The sequence below is a fragment of the Alosa pseudoharengus genome, unplaced genomic scaffold, assembly GCF_046254945.1.
Source record: "Alosa pseudoharengus isolate Yale_2024_CS ecotype anadromous, Long Island Sound unplaced genomic scaffold, YU_APseudo_1.1 YU_APseudo_1.1_scf_11, whole genome shotgun sequence".
In the NCBI taxonomy this organism is placed as follows: Eukaryota; Metazoa; Chordata; class Actinopteri; order Clupeiformes; family Clupeidae; genus Alosa; species Alosa pseudoharengus.
Window position 1 is genome coordinate 25479796 of NW_027468576.1, and position 20122 is coordinate 25499917.

Here is a 20122-nt window from a genome sequence, read left to right on the forward strand (position 1 = left end):
TAAAAGTGTGAGTTCATGATTATTGAGTGTGAGGTCATAATTCATTTTTTGAATGTGACTGTGTGTGTGGCAGTGCATGTGTGTATCCAGAATGCTCAGTTGCTCACGCTAGCCTTGTACACATAAAATCCCCCTATTGCACAAGAAACCTAAAGTTTAGCATGTCACTTTAAAATGGGGTTTTTGCATTTGTGTTGTCCTTCTATTTATATGTATTTGGAAGTCAAAACATAAACAGAGAGAGTGTTGCGTGACTGGAATGCAATAAAATACATGTTCATAAAAGGACAGCAGCAATTTGGTTAGTAGGTTGTGTTTGTTCAAAATTATTTGTGATAAAGGAGTGGTTTTCATGGCCATTAACACCACATACTTCATGCATCTATGGTAAAAAAAAAAAAGGTTACATCATTTGAGTTGAGTTTGAGTGGCTGAATTAACCCCTCTGTGGCTGTACAAAATGTTGTGTAAAGGAGGCATGTGGTTTTAATACCCCTGACAGCGTGTCATGGTTGCAGATAAATCTATGATGCCTGTAGTCACCACAGCCTGCATTTTCATGGCATTAAGAAAACAATACTGTTATTGTTAAGATGAGTAATAATATTGACGTCCAATGGTGAATTCTCCCACTAACATGCCGATATAAACCATGCAATGACAAGAAAAGGGGAAGTGAAGGTTGAAGTGATTGAAGAATCTGTAAAGAGTTGCACCACAGCAAGAAGATGAACCACCAAGATCTGGAGGAGGATGACCTCAGTAGTAAGTATTGGAAGTGTGTGCCGTCCAACACTGGCACTGGTTTATCCAGGCCTTCCTGTTTTGGATCACTCTGTATAATGTTCCCATTGTTTCTTTTTTTGCTGTTTTTTTTCTGAACAGAGCTGAATTTCCTCACTGAATACAAGGTGTGTGAGCTCCTGGCAGTGTGTGAGGAGAATAAAGACTACACCTCTTTGATTCGAGCTATTGGCAAAGTGTTTTCCGACTCAGAGTGCCTAATGCGAAGTTTCCGCACCAAACAACTGAGTCCAGACAAGCTACAGTCACAACGGGACAAGAAGAAGAGTGAGGACAAGCAGGGGGCATCATCCATCTCAAAATCTGATACTGAGCCCTCTACGAGCAAAGGAGCAGAGAAGGGTGACCAAAGTGATGAGGATGACAGTGATGATAAGGATGATGAGGTGACCGTGGACATTGATGGACTGAGAAGGGTATATGACAAAATACTGCCACATGAGCAAATTGAGGCTGCCATCATCAACGCCTTGGTGTCCATGATGCCAAGCGTGGAGAGTGAGCTGACCTACCACGACGCGTATTCCTTCGACCACAATTACCTCAACTTGTTTGTCATAGTCATGGAGAACACCAACCTTCACAGTCCAGAGTACCTTGAGTCAGCATTACCTCTTTTCTGCAAGGCCATGAGCAAGCTCTCCCTCCCGGGGCAAGCGCGACTGGCACGCCTGTGGTCAGGATTTGGTATGGAGCACATCCTCAGAATGATGGAGACCTTTCAGCAGCTGATCACTTTCACGGTCGTCTGCAACGACTTTGACAATGACAACTTGGTCCAAGATGACGAAACGGTGGTGGCCGCTGCCAAGTGTTTAAAGATTGTTTATTTCGCTAATATTCTGGCTGGGGAGCTGGACCCAGATCAAAATGAGGAAGAGGATGATATGCTGATCGAGTCCAATGACCTGACATTGCAAGAATTACTGGGGGAAGAAGAGATAAGTCCTAGGGGCCCCAGGGTGGACCCTTTGGAGGTCGAGCTCGGTGTCCGGGCGTCTGACTGTCGACACCCGCTCATTGCCTTTGAAGAGTTCATTAATGAGCCGCTAAATGAGGTGCTTGAAATGGACAAGGACTATGTTTTCTTCAAGGTAAATGCGGAGAGCAAGTTTGCCTTCATGAGCTGTCCCTTTATCCTTAACGCTGTGACTAAGAACCAGGGACTGTACTATGACAATAGGATTCGAATGTACAGCGAACGCCGGATCACAGCGCTCTACAGTATGGTCGAAGGACAGCAAGCCAACCCCTACTTACGACTTAAAGTCCGAAGAGATCATCTAATTGATGATGCCCTAATCAGGGTAATTTGATAATTGACCTCATCAAATAAAATGTAAAATCATCCTGAGTGATAGTTATCACTCAGTTCAGTATGTTTTCTTTAAAGGTGCTATAAGTGATGTAACACGGTTTCTAAGCTAAAACATTATTTGTCACATACAGCTAACATCACCTCACCATCCGCTAGCTGCCAGCTAGCTCTGTTTTGTTTGAACGTCAACAGAAGTGGCATTAACCTGCATCGCTTATAGAACCTTTAATATACTGTAAACAGAAATGTTAAACTGTAAGCTCCTCCTTACATATTGATCTTGATGACCAGGGTTTGTTGAAGTTCATCTGTGTAGTTACGATTCTACATTTTCTTAATACAGGTTGACAGAATTAAATATGTTGTCACAAAAAAACTCTTCACTTTACTCTGTTTGTTCCAGCTGGAGATGATTGCAATGGAGAATCCCTCAGACCTGAAGAAACAGCTCTATGTAGAGTTTGAAGGGGAGCAAGGCCTGGATGAAGGAGGAGTTTCCAAAGAGTTTTTTCAACTGGTTGTTGAAGAGATTTTCAACCCAGATATTGGTAAAACTATCAATAAAAAAATAAACGATAGTCCAACATAATTGCCAGATATCTTGCTGTACTAGTTTATTCATTTTAGTGTATACAGCAATTAAGAATGCAATGTATGGATTTAATGTCTATTAGTGTAAGACATATACTATCATACTTTCAGATCTTCTCCATCAGTTGAAATAATGTCTGATCTCAGAGTTGGAGCAGTCAAATCTCACTGGTTAAATGAACACTACCCATGGCTTTTTGCTCATCCCCAGGTATGTTCACCTATGACGACACCGCCAAGGTGTTTTGGTTCAACCCCTCTTCATTGGAAAATGAGGGCCAGTATACACTGATAGGTATTGTGTTGGGCTTGGCCATATACAACAACTGTATCTTGGATGTGCACTTTCCCATGGTGGCGTACAGGAAGCTGATGGGCAAGAAAGGGACTCTTCTGGACTTAGCTGATTCTCACCCGGTAAAACAATGTTATATGTAATGTTAAAATCCATGACACTTTGTTTTAAGTACATTAACACCCAGGCTATATTCCTAAGAGCATTACATAGCATTTTAACATCTTTAACATCTTTTGTTTGTTTCTGACTGTGCAATGTAACAGGCTCTCTATCAGAGTATGAAAGAGATACTGGATTATGGGGGTGACGTGGAGAAGGACATGATGCTCACCTTCCAGATATCACAAACTGACCTATTTGGAAATCCGGTCACGCATGACCTGAGAGAAAACGGAGAAGATATCCCTGTAACCAATGACAACAGAAAGGTAGTTTTTCATACAAAACAGTAAACGGGTCTCACGGTAAGATTAAATAAATTCTTGGCTTTGGCTTGAGTTTTCTTTCCCCAAAGTTCCCTTTCTCCAACTTGTTTGCTGGGGTGTCCTTGCTGTGAACCTTTCCATACAGGAATTTGTGTCTCAGTATGCCGATTACATTCTGAATAAAAGCATGGAGGTGCAGTTCAAGGCCTTCAGACGAGGCTTTCACATGGTGACTAATGAGTCTCCACTGAAGTACCTGTTCCGGCCTGACGAAATAGAACTGCTCATCTGCGGAAGCAGGGTATGTTAGTTCACCCAAGGTTATTCTTTACTCTTGCTCTTTAGAAACCCTGAACAAATATTGTCCTAAATTCTTAGAACCTGGACTTCCATGCCCTTGAAGAGAGCACAGAGTATGATGGGGGCTACAACAAGGAGAGTCGCGTCATTAGGTAAGCTTAACCACTCTCCATTTGAGGTGGAGATTGAGCTGCTCTGTCATTGTTATTGCATTTCATGTCCATCTCCAGAAAAATGTTCAATCTCTAAATAAAGCATGGCATCCATTATTAGATTAGTCTGACATGATGATTATAAATAAACTTTCACATTTCAGAGATTTCTGGGAAACTGTGCACACTTTCGGAGAAGAGCAGAAGAAGCTTTTTCTCCAGTTCACCACGGGCACGGACAGAGCACCTGTGGGTGGCCTTGGGAAACTGAAGATGATCATAGCCAAAAATGGCAGTGATTCAGACAGGTAAGTGGATACTCATGTTGTTGCTATAGGATGATGACGATGATGAAGTTGTTGTTGTTACTGCTGCTGTTGTTGTTATAGTTCCTGTTGAAGTCTATCTAATCTGAATGTTTTCTGTACCAGGTTACCTACATCCCACACGTGCTTTAATGCCCTGTTGCTTCCAGAATATTCTACCAAAGAGGCGCTTAAAGAGAGACTCCTGAAAGCCATCACGTATGCCAAGGGATTTGGCATGCTGTGAGGCCTACCCACATGCCCAATTGCTTGATTCCTTTCAATTTAACAAACTGTGAGAAAAGATTAGAAGTGTTCCTTTTGCCAGGTGGCTTGTTGGTTGCCATCATATCTACTGGTTCCCCTGCCTTAATTTGATTTAGGATTTATAGTGTTATCTACATGTGTGATGTATTTTCTGAAGGTGTAACAGATTTTTAATACTGCTTTGACTCCAGTGAGCTTTTTTCTTGAATTCTGTTTTTTCAGAATGGACGTTAATTGCTGCTTAATGTTTTGAATATGAACTTATGCACTCAATGCTGGCATGGCGAGCTTTTGAGGTCAAATACTGTGAACTTAATGACAGAACATATCTGTTTGAACATACATACTTTGTATCTATAATGTGTAGATTTTTTGAGGAACTGAGTTGTTTCAAAAATGGTAGTGGTGGTAAGTGGTCAATATTTAAAAAAATCAAGTACATATTCAAACCAGCAATGTTGATGTTGTTTGATGTTTTAAATGCAGACGTGTGTTATTGTTTACACAGGTAACATCACATTTGAATATCTTAGTCTTTCCAAGTGTTTCCATGCTTTGAGCTGTATTCAGTACCTACTGTCAGTACCGGCTGACAAACTGGGTTTATTGTGTAAAGCCTACTGCACTTTCGATAGTAGTGCATGTTTCAGAGTGGCACATTTTAATCTGATCTGAGTTGTTTGTCATCTACTTCCTCATTCAGTTTGTGTGTCAGTCTAAATGTGTCAAATCACATACACACATGAATGCAAGCATACACACACAAGTGTGCGTGCGCACACACACACACAAACCTCTGCCACATGGGGAAAAATAATGAGTCCTTCTCTCTGGTGCTACATTTAAAATGTTCTCACTTGGCTTCAGGCTGTAATGGATAAAAAGCACTGGAAAGCCAATGAGACAATATCAAGGAAATAATGGGGATCTTACTACAAACTGCTAGCCTGGCCTTGGCCTGTCTACGTACTTCCAGGCTAACAAACTGCAAACAGTCTATTAAACTCAAGAGGTCAGAGATTTGTGGGTGAGTACTTTTGAAAAATAAGTGTCACGTTCTGATCTTGAAGGTTATTTTTTGTGAGTGTTTATTTTTAATTGGCTTCTTTAATTATACTATAGTATTGAACTATAGTATACTGTCCTTCTCTGTAGTCAGACTGGTCTGATAGTTTCATGTGTTAGAGGTTTTTGGCCTAGTTATTCTGGTGGATGATGGAGAATCACATGATGTGTATGTGCTGTATGCTATGTACATTACATAAAGAAAACTATGGAAAGATGTGGAACCTTAGTAAATTATTTATTCAATTCAGTTCAATTTAGTATGTTTAGAAAGATGTGGAACCTTAGTAAATTATTTATTCAATTCAGTTCAATTCAGTATATTTATATTTAGAGCGTCCATCAATATTTAGACATCTCTAATATTTGGAGGACAATTAAAGTCACTGTCAGATTGTGATTATTAACATTATAAAAGACAGGACAAAATTCTTGGTCCAAGAGTGTATGCATGGAATCAACTCTTCCATAATACAAACCATGTACAACATTGTGGCAATTGTGTGGTGACAGCATGCAGTTCTAATGTAGTTCCTATAACATTTTGAGCACATGGTTTCACACTCAAATGTCAGCAGAAGATTGTCTGACATCTCAGAAACTGCTGCAGTCTGTAAAAGTTTACAGCGGTCCTACAAAAAAATCCTTTAATGTTTCCCAAACAATGCAATTTATTCCAGCACTCCCCAGGATCAGCCTAAAGGAGAGGCTGACTTATGATGCAAGGGCATCCAGCATTCAATATCAGACTTACTGCATAATAGACTCATCCACATAACAAGTAAATGGTTGAGTAAAGCTCAGTTACCAAGTGCACATAATGCAGAAAAGGACATGAGTACAAACTGTTGTATAGCAACACTATAGGTCAATATACAGTACTTAGAAATACAAAACAAGGTGTCTCTGTTGTGACAGTATTGTGGTACATTCAGTTAGTTATTTTTTTGGTGGTTCCTCCTTTTTATCCTCGACCACCTCCTCCTCCTTACTCAGAGACTTCACCTGCGCCTCCATTGTTTTGATCCGATCCTTAAGCTTGGTCTGGGTGGACACCTGTTCAGCCATCATTCGGGCAAACAAGGTTGTAGTTTTGTCAACGTTTTGCTGCAGATTCATAATCTTGTCGTAAAGGATCATCGGGTCTGCTCCTGCGTTGGCAATGGCCTCGTCGATCAGGTTATCCTTCATCAGGATCGCTTTCCCCTTCTCCTCCAGGGCCTTCTTGGCTTCCGGGTACTCAGTGAGAGACTCCATCAGGTCATCTTTGGAGAGGGCGAAGAGGTCGGAGTAGCCCACACTCCGGATGTTGGCTGTTCTCCTGTTGCCTGCCTTACTGCCTTTGATTCCCAGGATGCTGATCTCCCCAAAGTAGGCGCCCTCTCCGAGCACCACAAACTGCGTGATGCCATCGTCTGCCACCACTGCCAGCTTCCCGTCCTGGATGATGTACATCTCTCTCCCAATGTCTCCCTTCTTGCAGATGTAGTCCCCAGGGCTGAACACCTGCGGCTGGAGCTTGAGCACCAGTTCGATCAGCAGCGCTGCCTCACAGTCCTGGAAGATGCGCACCTTCTTCACCGTGTCCAAGTGGACGTTGACGGCGATCTCCGCCTTCAGCTTGTCCGGGAGGTGCTTGAGCACAGCTTTCTCATCGCAGGTCTTATTCTCTGTCCAGAGGTAGTCAAACCACTTGATGACCCTTGCCTCCAGGTCCTTGGAGACCTGACGGGACGACATGTACTGCTTGATGGAATCCACCTTAGTCTGGAAGTCTGTTCGGGAGGCATTCATGTTCAACACCATGGCACCGACGTTACCGACGATGGAGGCGAAAATCAGCACACCCACGAGGAAGTCACCCACAACGAAAAGATACTCCAAGTCGGAGACGGGCGGCGGGACCTCTCCGATACAGGTGAGCGTGAGGGTGGACCAGTAGAGGCAGTAGATATACTTCCGGGCCAGGCGACCGTACTCGGGATGGCTGGCGTTGGGATACACCCAGGAGTCCGTGCCAAAGCCAATGGATTTCGAGATGGAGAAGAACAGGCAACCGTTCCAGTGGATGATAATCAGGATGTAGAGCACAAGGTTGCTGATTCGGAACACATTGGGAAAACTTGTTCTAGTTTCGGTGCGCTCGAAAAACTCAAAGAGCCGAGACATTTTGAACAGCCGGTTAAATCTAAACATAGGGTTGTTGTATCCGTACTTGAAAAACAGGAAATCAGTTGGAAACATTGCCAGCATGTCATACTTGAATATAGGTTTTGCTATATAATTGTCTCGCAATTTCTTGGAGTCTTTTACAAGAAGTCCTTGTTCCAGAAATGCTGCAAAAGAGAATGGATATCTCACACTAGTTACTCAAAACCCCATTGCATTTTAGCAGATAACGGTGACTATGACAACATAAGCAATTACGTCAAATTCAATCATATTGGTTGATATGATACAAAAAAAATTACCAAAAAAAAAATCATTCATGTAAGGAATTTTAGTCTAAATGTATGACCAATGGTGTGTATGGTGTGTATGGTGTGTATATGTATATACATGTGTTGTGTGCCTGTGATTTTCTGTTCATTAGTCACCTGTTCTCGCTTTGACAAACCAATCAACGTAGTAGATCAGATCTGAAGTGTAATCCAATACAATCCAAAGAATGGTGTAGTTCTCCTGGAGTTCATCAAATGCAGACCTAAGTAAGTAAAAAGATGACGGTGAACCTGAAGCTTCCAGCACTTAAACCATCTTTAAGTTGTCTGGCTATGACTTCAATGAAAAGTGACGTGTACTCACCTTGTAACAAGCATAATAAGATTGTAAAACACTGGCAAGGCAATGACTGTGAGCCACCTGTAGTATAGGTCTGTTGCTGGGTCCATGATCCAGATTTCCTTCCTGAAAGAAATATCTACAAATAATCTCTTGTATTCTCATACACAGATTTCGATAATTTAGTGTTAACCTAAAGCCTGTTGTTAGTCATGTTGTTAGACTACTCACCTACTGATAACGAGAGTTATTAGGCTGCAAGTACGTATATATTTTCTATTGTATATTTTGTCCTCTGTCTCTAGGATTGAATACTTACTTTGGCTCCTCTGCCTTTTTATCATCCTTTTTGTCATCTTTCTTTTCGTCTTTTTTCTCCTCCTTTTTGTCATCTTTCTTCTCATCTTTTTTCTCCTCCTCCTTCTTGTCCCCGTCTTTTTTCTCATCCTCTTTTTTCTCATCTTTCTTTATCTCGTCCTTTTTGTCATCTTTTTTGCTAAAGATCAAATGTTTTTGTGTTCAATCAGCTGCCTTAAGCATTCATGTTTTTATTCCATGGGAAACTACCAGGGAGCTACCGAAGACTTTATACCAGTGCTCTCACTTCTACTTTTGGCCAGTAGGTGGCATTATGAATTCAATGACAGCTAGACTCTAAGAGCTCTTCAGTATTTAGGAATGCTGGGAACCTCTACTTCAGGATGACTACACCTCTACAGGACAGGCTGAAGCTATGTTATATTTACTACGTATGAAAACACTTACTCGTCTGTGTTGTTGCAGTTGTTCATGTTGTAAGTGGCCAGGGGCCAATGCTCAGGATTACTTGAGAAAAAAATGTCAATTTGTTAATGCCTCTTTCACTATTGACCTGGCATGACACTGTCTCCACAACTAATACAATCAATACTCCAATGTATTATTTTCGGTTTGTACAGGGTAGCAACAGAAGCAGTATGGAAGGAACCAATAGATTAGATGAGCAGTTTGCACATTTTGTTATAAAAACCTATGAGTGATTTTTCTTTAAAGAGAATTAGTATTTGGAGAGAATGTTGCCAATGTTCCAATGCACCATGTGTATATAAATGCAATAAAATCCATAAAATAGAGCAACAAAAGTGCAATGGCAGATTTTTGTTTTCTTATTTTCAGAAAAAATTTGCGCATTCATGGCATTTTTGCCACCTTTACATCTAATTTTAATGTATGAGCTAAAATTGTTAAGTTGCAAGGTTACAATGTTCTAAGACAATGTTTGTCACAGTTCGCCCCCTCTATTCAGGGGAAGAAGTGAGAACTTTTTAATTTAAAATGTCAATTGTGTGCAGTCATACCACAATCCTACATATTTTCAAATAAATAATATAAGATACCTTCCAAAACTCCTATAAATATCTTTATCTTTTATCAACTCGTGATTTATTGACTTTTATCTTTATCTTTTATCAACTACATGTGATTGGAAAAATAAAAAATAAAAACAAATGCCTTCAAGCAACTTTCATTCTATCATTTCTACACCTCACAATGATTTAACAATTGTTTCTATTAACTAGAAGGAAACTACTATACACTAGTTCTGATTACTACTAGAAACTACTGATACTAGGAAGGAAACCAGTACTCCGCAACAGATCGACTAGAGTCGAATCAAGACAAACACCACCACCTTCCTCAGCTCACTCACTTCCTCTTCCTGGGTCCATCTGACTGACCCAGGGAGGACTGGGCGTTACTGCCGCGGCTGGTCAGGTCCTTAAGCTCGGGGCCGCGGAAGCGCTCCAGGAAGGAGTCGGGCCGCTCTTCCTCGCCGCGAAGCCTGCGAGCTGCCCAGTTCCGTAGCAAGAGCAGGAAGTGAGAGAGCCTGGGAGATCAGTACAGGTCAAACACTAACGGCTCATTCGCACCCCTCTATGAGCTGCTTTCATGTGTCATTATTATTTGGCGCTGTGGAATACGCAGTACCAACCAGTTTGATCACTTTCTCAAGAGACAAAACCCAGATCTCCCTCATCAATGTGTGAGGGATAGAACAAATACTTTGGTTACAAAAACAAAGGTTTACTAACTGATTGATTGAATTATAATACCAACGTCTGTACTGATCAATTTTGGCATTCAATTACCTTTCTGCTATGCCTAACGGACTATAACCACAGTTACAGATAAAATAGTGTCAGATTCATATCTCAACCTTTTGGTTCCACTTGTACGCAGCCATGTAATAATGACAATAATGCACAGCCAGCTTTTCAGTATTGCAAAATAAACTCCTAAGTGGTCAGGATTTAGCTTGCAATGGTGATCAGCCTGCTGCACATCTTCAACAACACATGTACTTTGCTAAAGTGGACTGCTCTATAGGGAATTGTTCTAGAAGGGAAGCTACCTGGCCATGGCTCCTGTGCCTGTGAAAGAACTCCGGCGTGACCCAGGGAGTCTGCTTGTTGCAGTGGAGGTGGCATCTTGTACTGCCGAGGACATGTCCTCACAGGCCGAGTGTGCTCTGAGAGATGGAGAGGGCATCAGTTCTCTAAATGTTTTACTCTCTAATCACATATGGACTTTAACTTTTACAATGTATTATTTCTCATATGCACTTAGTTTAGTTCACTGAATTCAAGTGTATTTTGGTTCAGTGTGATCAGTGCAAAATTATCTTGTTTTGGTTGACTCTCAAACACCACATATGGTTATCAAATTGACATCCCTAAAAGACTGCTATTTCAGGAGGATGAAAATGAGGGTGATGTATGAATTTAATATTGCGGACTGATGCTCAAAGTTCACCGTTATGAGATCTGACCTGCTGCGACTATTGCCTGATTCATCGTCAGAGTTGGCAACTGGAAACCTCTGATTGGTTGGGTAGGACTTTTTAGTGCAGATCTTCTCCATATTCACTGGTCAGACTATGTCCGCCGTAAATACAATGCTGCAATGATAAAAACGCAAAAATAAAAACATGCACAAATGTGTCCAATATAAGGACATTCCACCACGGCGAAGCTGTAACAGTTGCTTTCCACCCCTAGAAATGAATCAGTCTAATAGAATTAACCACCACACTGTGACTCTTTCAATGGTGACAGGTTGGAATTTGTAATTCTGATACAAATGGAGTACATTTTCATACTGAAAACACATCCATGTGAGCAGGGTATCTAAGAATACACCCTGATTATGACTTAACACCAAACAGGATCAGTGCTCCAGCCTGCTGAAAGAACACCACGGCTTTAGAACTGTAAAGGCTATGTCAGTTCACAAGCATCTGTGATTGGAGGTCAGCAATCATAGAGGCAATCAGAGATACCCGGAGTCAGGAACAAACCAGACCCTCATCCACCCTGGTCACCTGTTGCAGAGTCAGATGACATTTTGGATTCACTGTTGAGGAGGCGCACAACATGAAGTTATTTTGATTTATGTATCTAAGCTTGAAATCACTGTTGTTGGAGATGTTTTCTCACATGATTTGTTTGAAATGTTCTGCTCCTCATTTTCCCTCTTTGACTTAGCACAAATATTAGCATGGATACACAGAAACTGTATATCCATGTATATCCATCCACTATTACGAAATATCATGGTAGGATTCCAAAGGTCAAAGTTTACATAGATAGATATGCTTTAGAGCAATTATAAAACATGTAAAGCTGTACTCCTGATCTCCAGAAATACATTTCTAAGTCGCACTTATTCCGTACACCATTGTACAAAGTCAATCTGCACTAACCCTCTCAGCAACAGCATGCTAAATCTTGTTAGCAATTTGCATACATCAGGTCCCGTCACTCTGTTCCTGACTTTTGTCTACAAAGTTGATGTAGGGGTATAATATTCATTGATAGAAACCATATGTAATTCACCAAAAGCATATGCATAGCTTTTAAACAAGTTGACACTGTCTCTAACCAAACCATTCATTAATGCATTATCTTACCTGTGATGTCTTCAGGTCGCAAAATTCCTCCTAATAGTTATTACATACTTGTGAGACAAGCTCACGCCTGTCCTTTCGGTTATTTTCTAAATTATGTATGTCTCCATGTTGCTCCACCTTTATGATCATGAGAATACACTCCATAGAACCCCGGGCATCGAAACACAGCCTTCAGCACCTAGTACCGTTGGAGAGCTCCGTGCGAGAGTGCTGAAAGTAGGCGGAGCCTCTTCTCTGTCTGGGTTCCAGAAGACTCCTCACCGTTTCTAATTGTCACTTTTGTGTCGTTACCCTCTGTGCTGTAGTCTTACGATGCCTCATTTCCAGAAATCTGAGCACACAGCTGTGCGTCAAATGGCATACGTGTGTTCTTTTGGTTTCCAAGGAAACTACACTAATATGAAAATAGGCTACATCGTTATATGGATGGAGGTGAGGCATATTGTGTTTTTCCATACCCCTGGTGCCTGTGCAAGAGAAACAAAGAACAACAAGGGAGAAACAATTAATGTGCTTATGTGTGAGGGATTGAGACAGGCTACAACAACAGAATCACCGCCCATCTAGCATCAACAAAGCCATGTCCTGCCATCTCTGGGACGGAGAAGAAGACCTTAAGGCAATCTGCAGGGTTGTCCCACTAATCCCAGATTACAGCCAGCCAGGTGCCTCTTTGATCTGTCCAGTGATTCATTTTAGGACCCCCCCCCCCCACACACACACACACACACACACACATATACAGGTAAGGTACAAAAATGTCCAAACTGTGTAATCACACAAAGTGTCTAATCATACAAACACACTGCATTCATCAAATGGATATTGATATTTGTGACCTTAAAGTATCTGACCATAGCAAGCAAGTCTTTTCATTTTCGTATCAGCAAGTGTAGCAAATAATTTGTGCCATAATTATTATTCTGTATACTTATCATAAATTCATCAACATTAGTTCACCAAAACCCAAATGATTATTTTTTGTCCTGTTGGATGTGCTTCTCCTTTAAGGCTGTTAATCCTGTTATTCTTCTCCATCTGTTACCATGACACAAGTCTTCTATCAACCATCTTAGTTTGATAATAATTTGAAATAAAGAATCTGTGGAACTAATGAGCTTAAAATGTACCAAATCAAAGCTGGGACACACTGCAAATATTCTGGATGACAGAACGTCATCTATGGTGGAAAAACACATTCAAATCAACCTTTGAAAATATATTAGCTGGATTGAATAACACACTGATAGCAATCAGAAGCAAACAACAGCTCCCTGGTAAAGAATTTTGCCAGTAATGTCTAATAATAGAGGTTCAGTGGCAAATCCAAAAATAGTTTACTAGCTGCCGCATTCAGCAGAGTGACCAAGAATAATCAGGCATCGAGAAATCTTCAGTCCCATCATCAGAGGATTACCATCTCAGATTAACCATAACATCTGTGATTACACGATTAACATTGTGTGTGATTCGACGTGATTCTTTTAATTAACATTTGACTCTGTGTAGCACTGAGACATGCTGACTCACTGGTAAACAAGTGTGCAAAACATGAGAGAGAAATTGACAAGATTTTAAAATAAATGTTGCCAAAAAGTATTGATTGCCATAATGCAAAGAACAGTTTTTATTAAAGTAAGACTGAAAATAATCTCATATTCATGGTCTGCAATGACAGTAAAGCATTTCAGTTCAGCATGTGCTGTGGTGTCTCCAACCCCCATGAGTCAAGAGCCTAGCCAGGTGCTCAGAGATCTAAGACCAGTTCAAAGCCTCTTTACACAGCCGTCCAAGAGGCCAGGGGTAATCACTATATTTAATACCCAGGATTTCCCAGAATGCATCAGCCTGCATACATAGGAGCCTCTCTCACTCGTTCTTTCTGTCTCAGTTGACAACAACAGTGACAAGATACTTCTAGGACACTTCCAGTTCCCCATCCACAAACTACAAGATTCTGAAATGTAAGGACTTGATGTATACTAGTAGACATACAGCTGTATACTAGCAGACAGAGAGCAGTTGTAGAATCACTCAATCAGGGGCAAGGTAGGGACATAGTGAAAAATATAAAATATACATTCTTGTGTTTTTCAAACAAAACCTTCACACTACACAAGGAGTCATTCTCCTTGGGACTTGACCCCTAGTTTCCTTCATGAGTCTATCCTCTCTCCTCCCTTGCTTGCTCTGGAAGAACTTGTCACCTTAGGATGAAATGAACAAAACAATTCAATTATGTGAGGACAAAACTGCTCTTATATCAAAATCCATTTATCATGTGTTAATTATTTACATCATCATGCCAATGCTCACCATTACACACAACCTTTTGTAAACAAAACACAACAGTCTTTCTTACGTTGTCTTCCTAGTCATGTGGATTTGTCTAAGCCTATGACAAGTGGTCTGGTATCTAGCCTGGCTGATCTTGATGATCTTATTGCGAAGAGTGTGTACCTGCAAAAAGGCAACAGTCAATGGTACAAATATAGTAACACTGACGGCAAGCACAGATAAGTGTCCTTGACATGCAATACAATCTTTGAGGGCCACATTGTACATATATTTGCTTTCTAGTGGCCATCTTAAATTTTAAGGTGGGCACTGGGCACATTGTCCCCAATAGATGCTTTCCCTGACTCATGGGTACCTCCTTATTGTTGTACTTGAGAATGGTGAACAATTTGTCCGCAGCCTCCAAGCGACGAGGGGTTGCTATGACAACTCCTGGCACAAAGTGGTCACCCAGGTCGTCTGTCCCAGCGGCGACCAACACATAGTCCGCTACCTACGACGTCAATCAGACAGACTCCATCACAGGTCAAGTGAACATCAAGTGCATCTGTACTGTCTCACTTGCACATCAAAATTCAGGTCATGGACAAAACTGGGGTGAAGGCATTTCTGTCTCTCAATACTGAAAAAGGCATTTGCAGATTTTATGTCTGTGTGAGTGTGTTGTGAATTTGGTGCTAATCATCATCATCATAATCATTGAATCATTGCATCATAAGAACAACACACTGCATTTATATAGCACCCAAAGCGCTTCAGTGATGGGGGAACCTCACTAACCACCAACAAATACCTGCTGGGTCTTACCGCCAAAGGAGGACAGGGTCCACTGCCTCCTACTGTCAGCACATCGCCAAGGGCTACGACCTCACAGGCTCTGCTGTTCAAATCAACTTTTACTCTCTTCCCAGGCAAACGCTTCCTAGCTATGCCTGTGGTATAGAAGACACAACTCCTTCAATTAAACTGAGTTGAATATGAGTTTGTGGCCAGGCTGCTCCCTGCGACAAAATCAGATGAATGAAAAGTGAGACGAGGACCTGGAGAGAGAGAGGTATTGGGTGGTGCAGTATTAGGATAGTGCATCTTCAAGGTTTTGACTTTGAGATGATGACTCGATGTTGAAACATGTCAGAGATTTTAAAGGTTTAAAATGACCAAAGCCATGAAAATAAAGGTTTTGAAACTGTTTAAAAAGAGAATGTGTTTGTTTGTTTTTCCCATCCAAAGAGCACCTGAAATATACAGCGTTTGAGTCCAGGAAGCACTAAAAAAGTTTGGGATGGTACAAGAGGTTGTAGGAAACAAGACACATAAAAAGACAAGACATAATGACTGATAGGGGATTAGTAGGAGAAAAGAGGTTGTTTTGTAGGACACTGTCTTTGGGTGACTGGGCTTATGCCTGCATATCTAAGAAATACTGTGAGATACAGAAATAAATAGTCAGTCGGAAACAGATTTGTGATGGGATGAGAGCAGACAGACTCGCCTGAGTAGTAGACCCCATCAGCCTTTGAGCGAGCAACGACCTTTTGACCCTTCAGATAATCCAGGGGTCTTTTAGGGGTTTCTCTCTGGCTTTTGGGGGGTGTTTCCTTAAGGCTGCTGTTGGTGGTCTGGGGAAAGCAAGAGTCATGAAAGTATACTGAGGGTCACATGGAGTTCAGGGTCCTAGAGGCAGACAAATCATGTCAATATTGATATTTATGACACACAATAAAGCAAATGCAAAGAAAACAGAGAAATCTTTATTCACTACCTTTATCTGAATGCTTGTAGATGTGTGTGTGTGTGTGTGTGTGTGTGTGTGTGTGTGTGTGTGTGTGTGTGTGTGTGTGTGTCTCTGTGTGTGTGTGTGTGTGTGTGTGTGTGTGTGTGTGTGTGTGTGTGTGTGTGTGTCTGTCTCTGTGTGTGTGTGTGTGTGTGTGTGTGTGTGTGTGTCTCTGTGTGTGTGTGTGTGTGTCTGTGTGTGTGTGTGTGTTTCTGTCTCTGTGTGTGTGTGTGTGTCTGTGTGTGTGTACATGTGCGTGGCTGTGCCTGTATGACATGCCTCTGCCTCTGTGTCTGATAAGCCATCAGGGGTGATAGGACTTAATAACAATATCTCTGCCTAACAGCCCTTCACTCTCAGATGGAGACAGACTGTTTTTATAACAATGCCTAATAAGCAGGCTGAAGAAATGTGCACTTGCTTTTCCTTACAACACCATTGCTTGAAGTCACAGTTCTTGCTTGAAGACAATCCCAACTCCATAAAGCTCTACATTCTATCCTTAATTATGAATGGGCAAACCAAAAGGAAAGGATGAGAACAACTACTAGAAAAGCAAACGAGCCCTGTTTAGCTTGCCATAAAGTAACAGTCCGAATTCTGCACAACCATCTACCAACTGCTGTTTAATTTGTTTTTGGGTTATATAAAGAAACCACTGTGTAAGGACCCTTACCGTCATACTGTATGCTTATTATCTGAATTTATTTCAGGACATTTACAAGCTGCCTGTGCATGTGTGTGTGGTGTGTTTATGACATGTTGTGTCTTGGCCAGTCTTTGTTTATATCAGAGTTGTGTATGGCATCTTGTATCTAGTTTCTGAAGAAACCACTGTGCCTATGTCACGCTCTAACCACAAAATCTTCTAAATGTTTTTAGACGTCCTTTGGTCTGCAATCTTTGTGTAACTGCTCAATTCCAATGTCACTGGCTCTGCACACAGTAAGTTGACGAAAGGAGGAACATACCACGATAGTCGTCGTTCTCTAAATTAGGCACTCTAACCGCTGAGGTTAGTGGGCAAGGCCTCAGTGTGAGTCAGTGGAGACTAAAGTGGAGGACATGGAGACTACAGAAAACAACATGTACCCAAAACACTCAAAACTTCAGACAAAATCTCTGTAACCAGATCTCAAGTGGCTTTCATCTCCACTCACTACAACCTTCAGGGCTTTAATTGCCAAAGACAAATACCAAAGCTCTAATGCTTTCAGATAATTTTTAAATCAAGTCAAAACTAAACTAACTATAGCACTGCATTGGTCTTTGTAAGTTAAAGCTTCAGACTAGATAGACATTCAAAATCCAATAATTTAGACTGAGTTCAGAGTCCAACTCCTAGTCGTTTAGTGTCCACATACGTCTCCGTGGACACTGAGGCTACGTTTATACGGTGACAATGAAAAGAGAAGACGCAGAAGTGGCGTCTCGTCTTCATTTTTTTATTCGCGTTTAGACGAGCATTCTCAGGGGGAAATCTTTGTGAAGACGCAAGAGTATGTGATATTCGATTGGATATGCATTCCAGACCGCTGGGTGGTGGTGTGATAGAACCCCGGTACGTCACACGCAGACATTCTAATTTGACAGTTTAGCCAGAGAGGTAATCAAGGATCTTTGGTTTAGCCGTTTAGACGGAGACGCAACCCGGGTCGTCTTCAAAACTCTACACTCTGGAAGGAGTCTTCAGATTTTTGCGTCTTCAAGCCCCGATTGCGGGGTCGCCGTGTAAACGAAAGGCACTTATGATAAAATATTTTGTCGTCTTCCTTCGCAATCGTCCTCGTATAAACGGCCCCTAATACTCACTGCTGCCCTTGCATCTCTGGCTGCGTGCCTGGTGACGTCCTGCAGGTCGGAGGCCTGCTGGAGGAAGCCGTGTCCCAGGTGGATCTGCTCCTCCAGCTCACTCAGCTCCTCTTGGGCTATCGGCCAGCCAAGCCTCTCCAGGACCTCCAGCTGGACCCCACGCCGTTCCCTGAAGGCCACTGGCTCCCCGCCAAACCTCCACAACACACAGCCCAGCATACAGCATGAGATGAACTCCCAACGGCACACCTTTACTGCCCACTACTACGCCCCACTCCAATCCCAAATGGCTTATTGACCCTCATCAATCATCTTGATCAATAACAGTTTATAAACTGAGTCTGAGAGGTGTTACTCACTTGTCCTTTTCTTCCTGTGGCAAGGCTCTCCAGACAATCAGGTCCAGGCGTCTATTGTAGAAAAAAAAATTTTTTTTCAGAGGAGTAATATATTCAAGAGGTTGCCCCCCCCCCCCCCTCTCCTTATTCCTCTCTCCATAATTCACAATGCAGTCCACATTCTGTGAAACAATTGCATTGCTCAATGATTGAAGCAGGCATATTGATTTAAGCCAAGTGCTGGCTCTCCCACTACAAAATGATGAGATACTTCAAAACCCAATATCATTCAAATTGAAATTCACATACATTTCACATAGCTAATACGAACCGGTAGGGAAATAAATATTTAGAGGCTACATGGCACACACAGATACACATACCACTCATATACCTTACATTTATGCTTATTCAAATGCATATTCACAGACTTGGTATATCCTAGCACACAAGCACACAAGCACACAAGCACACACACACACCTCTCAAAGGCCCGCAGAGCTTTGCTCAGTCTAGATTTGTAGTCCTCCAAGTCGACAGATAAAGGGTTGATCAGAGTTAGTCTCTGTGTGCCACCTTTGTTGATATGGGCCAGGTGAAGTACCTGTGATTTACACACACACACACACACACACACACATATATATACAAACACACAGACAAACACATTTACACCTTAACAAAGCCTACTCTGCCCTGAAAGTGTCTCTGAGCAGATATGTACACTATACTTTGTGAATGGATTTGCGTGTATTGCTTTGAATTTGGGTAAAATGCCACAATGGAACCATAGACATGGCGAGACATGACCTTGGTGATGGTTCCATTGAAGACACATCTGCTGCCTCTCTAGCTCATAGAATGCCATATATTGCTACCTGTGTCACAATCAGAAATGAATCCATGCATGCAATTGTTTGAAGGATCCTTGTTTCTGTCTGCTTCATGCCATTCAAAAGCAGCACCATAACAAACAACAAAAAGCAGCTACATGCTCCTGCATTTTAATGAAATTCTTTGAAATGGAACACAAAAAGCACAAAATAATCCATTGTGCTTTTCCCATGTAAAGTGTCCTCAGGCAGACTGATAATGTAATGAGAAGAGCAAACACCTGCCTCCGTGGATTAGATTTACACATAATAAACCACTGTTATTGACAACATCAAATGCAATGTGCACTGGGGTCTTTTCCCCCACAATTCTTTTGTAAACATTTCTATAAGATAGCCATGTTAGTTGACACATCAACTTTCCTTTAGTAAAATAAATCAATAGTTTTTTTTATTTTATTTCAATGATATTGCCATTAAAAAACAGGCGAAATGGAACAAATCTTCTTCACTCCACCTATCTTATCAGATTCAACAAAACTGAACTGATGATACCATTGTGTCTGATACAGCACTGCCCCCTAGAGACAGAAAGTGGTATAGAAAAAGTTTTTTTCCAAACTCACTATCAGTTTCAATCACAGTCCACTATACACTATACACAACACAACACAACACAACACAACACAACACAACACATTACAATGTATGTGTCCTTGACATCACTCTCCTTACCATGTGACTTTCACTTTAAAAACAACTTTCATCCTCAATGACCGACCTTCAGTGATTTAGGTTAGAACTCAATAAGA

General features: G+C 41.5%; 2 protein-coding genes across 2 annotated transcripts; one reads left to right on the forward strand and one right to left on the reverse strand.

Moving 5' to 3' along the window:
* The first annotated feature begins 728 nt into the window (after positions 1–728).
* On the forward strand, positions 729–5648 carry ube3a (ubiquitin protein ligase E3A). Its single transcript, XM_076275408.1, has 9 exons — positions 729–765; positions 886–2111; positions 2526–2670; positions 2925–3130; positions 3275–3439; positions 3582–3737; positions 3815–3888; positions 4053–4196; positions 4320–5648. Exons 1-9 carry the CDS (start codon positions 729–731, stop codon positions 4438–4440), a joined length of 2274 nt encoding a protein of 757 aa, XP_076131523.1. The 3' UTR covers positions 4441–5648.
* Positions 5649–6464: 816 nt separating this feature from the next.
* On the reverse strand, positions 6465–18358 carry cnga3a (cyclic nucleotide gated channel subunit alpha 3a). Its single transcript, XM_076275409.1, has 10 exons — positions 18140–18358; positions 14909–15046; positions 14618–14715; positions 10699–10815; positions 9997–10173; positions 9072–9131; positions 8626–8802; positions 8331–8432; positions 8123–8229; positions 6465–7861 (listed from the first exon to the last, which is right to left on the reverse strand). Exons 1-10 carry the CDS (start codon positions 18356–18358, stop codon positions 6465–6467), a joined length of 2592 nt encoding a protein of 863 aa, XP_076131524.1.
* Between the last annotated feature and the right edge of the window lie 1764 nt (positions 18359–20122).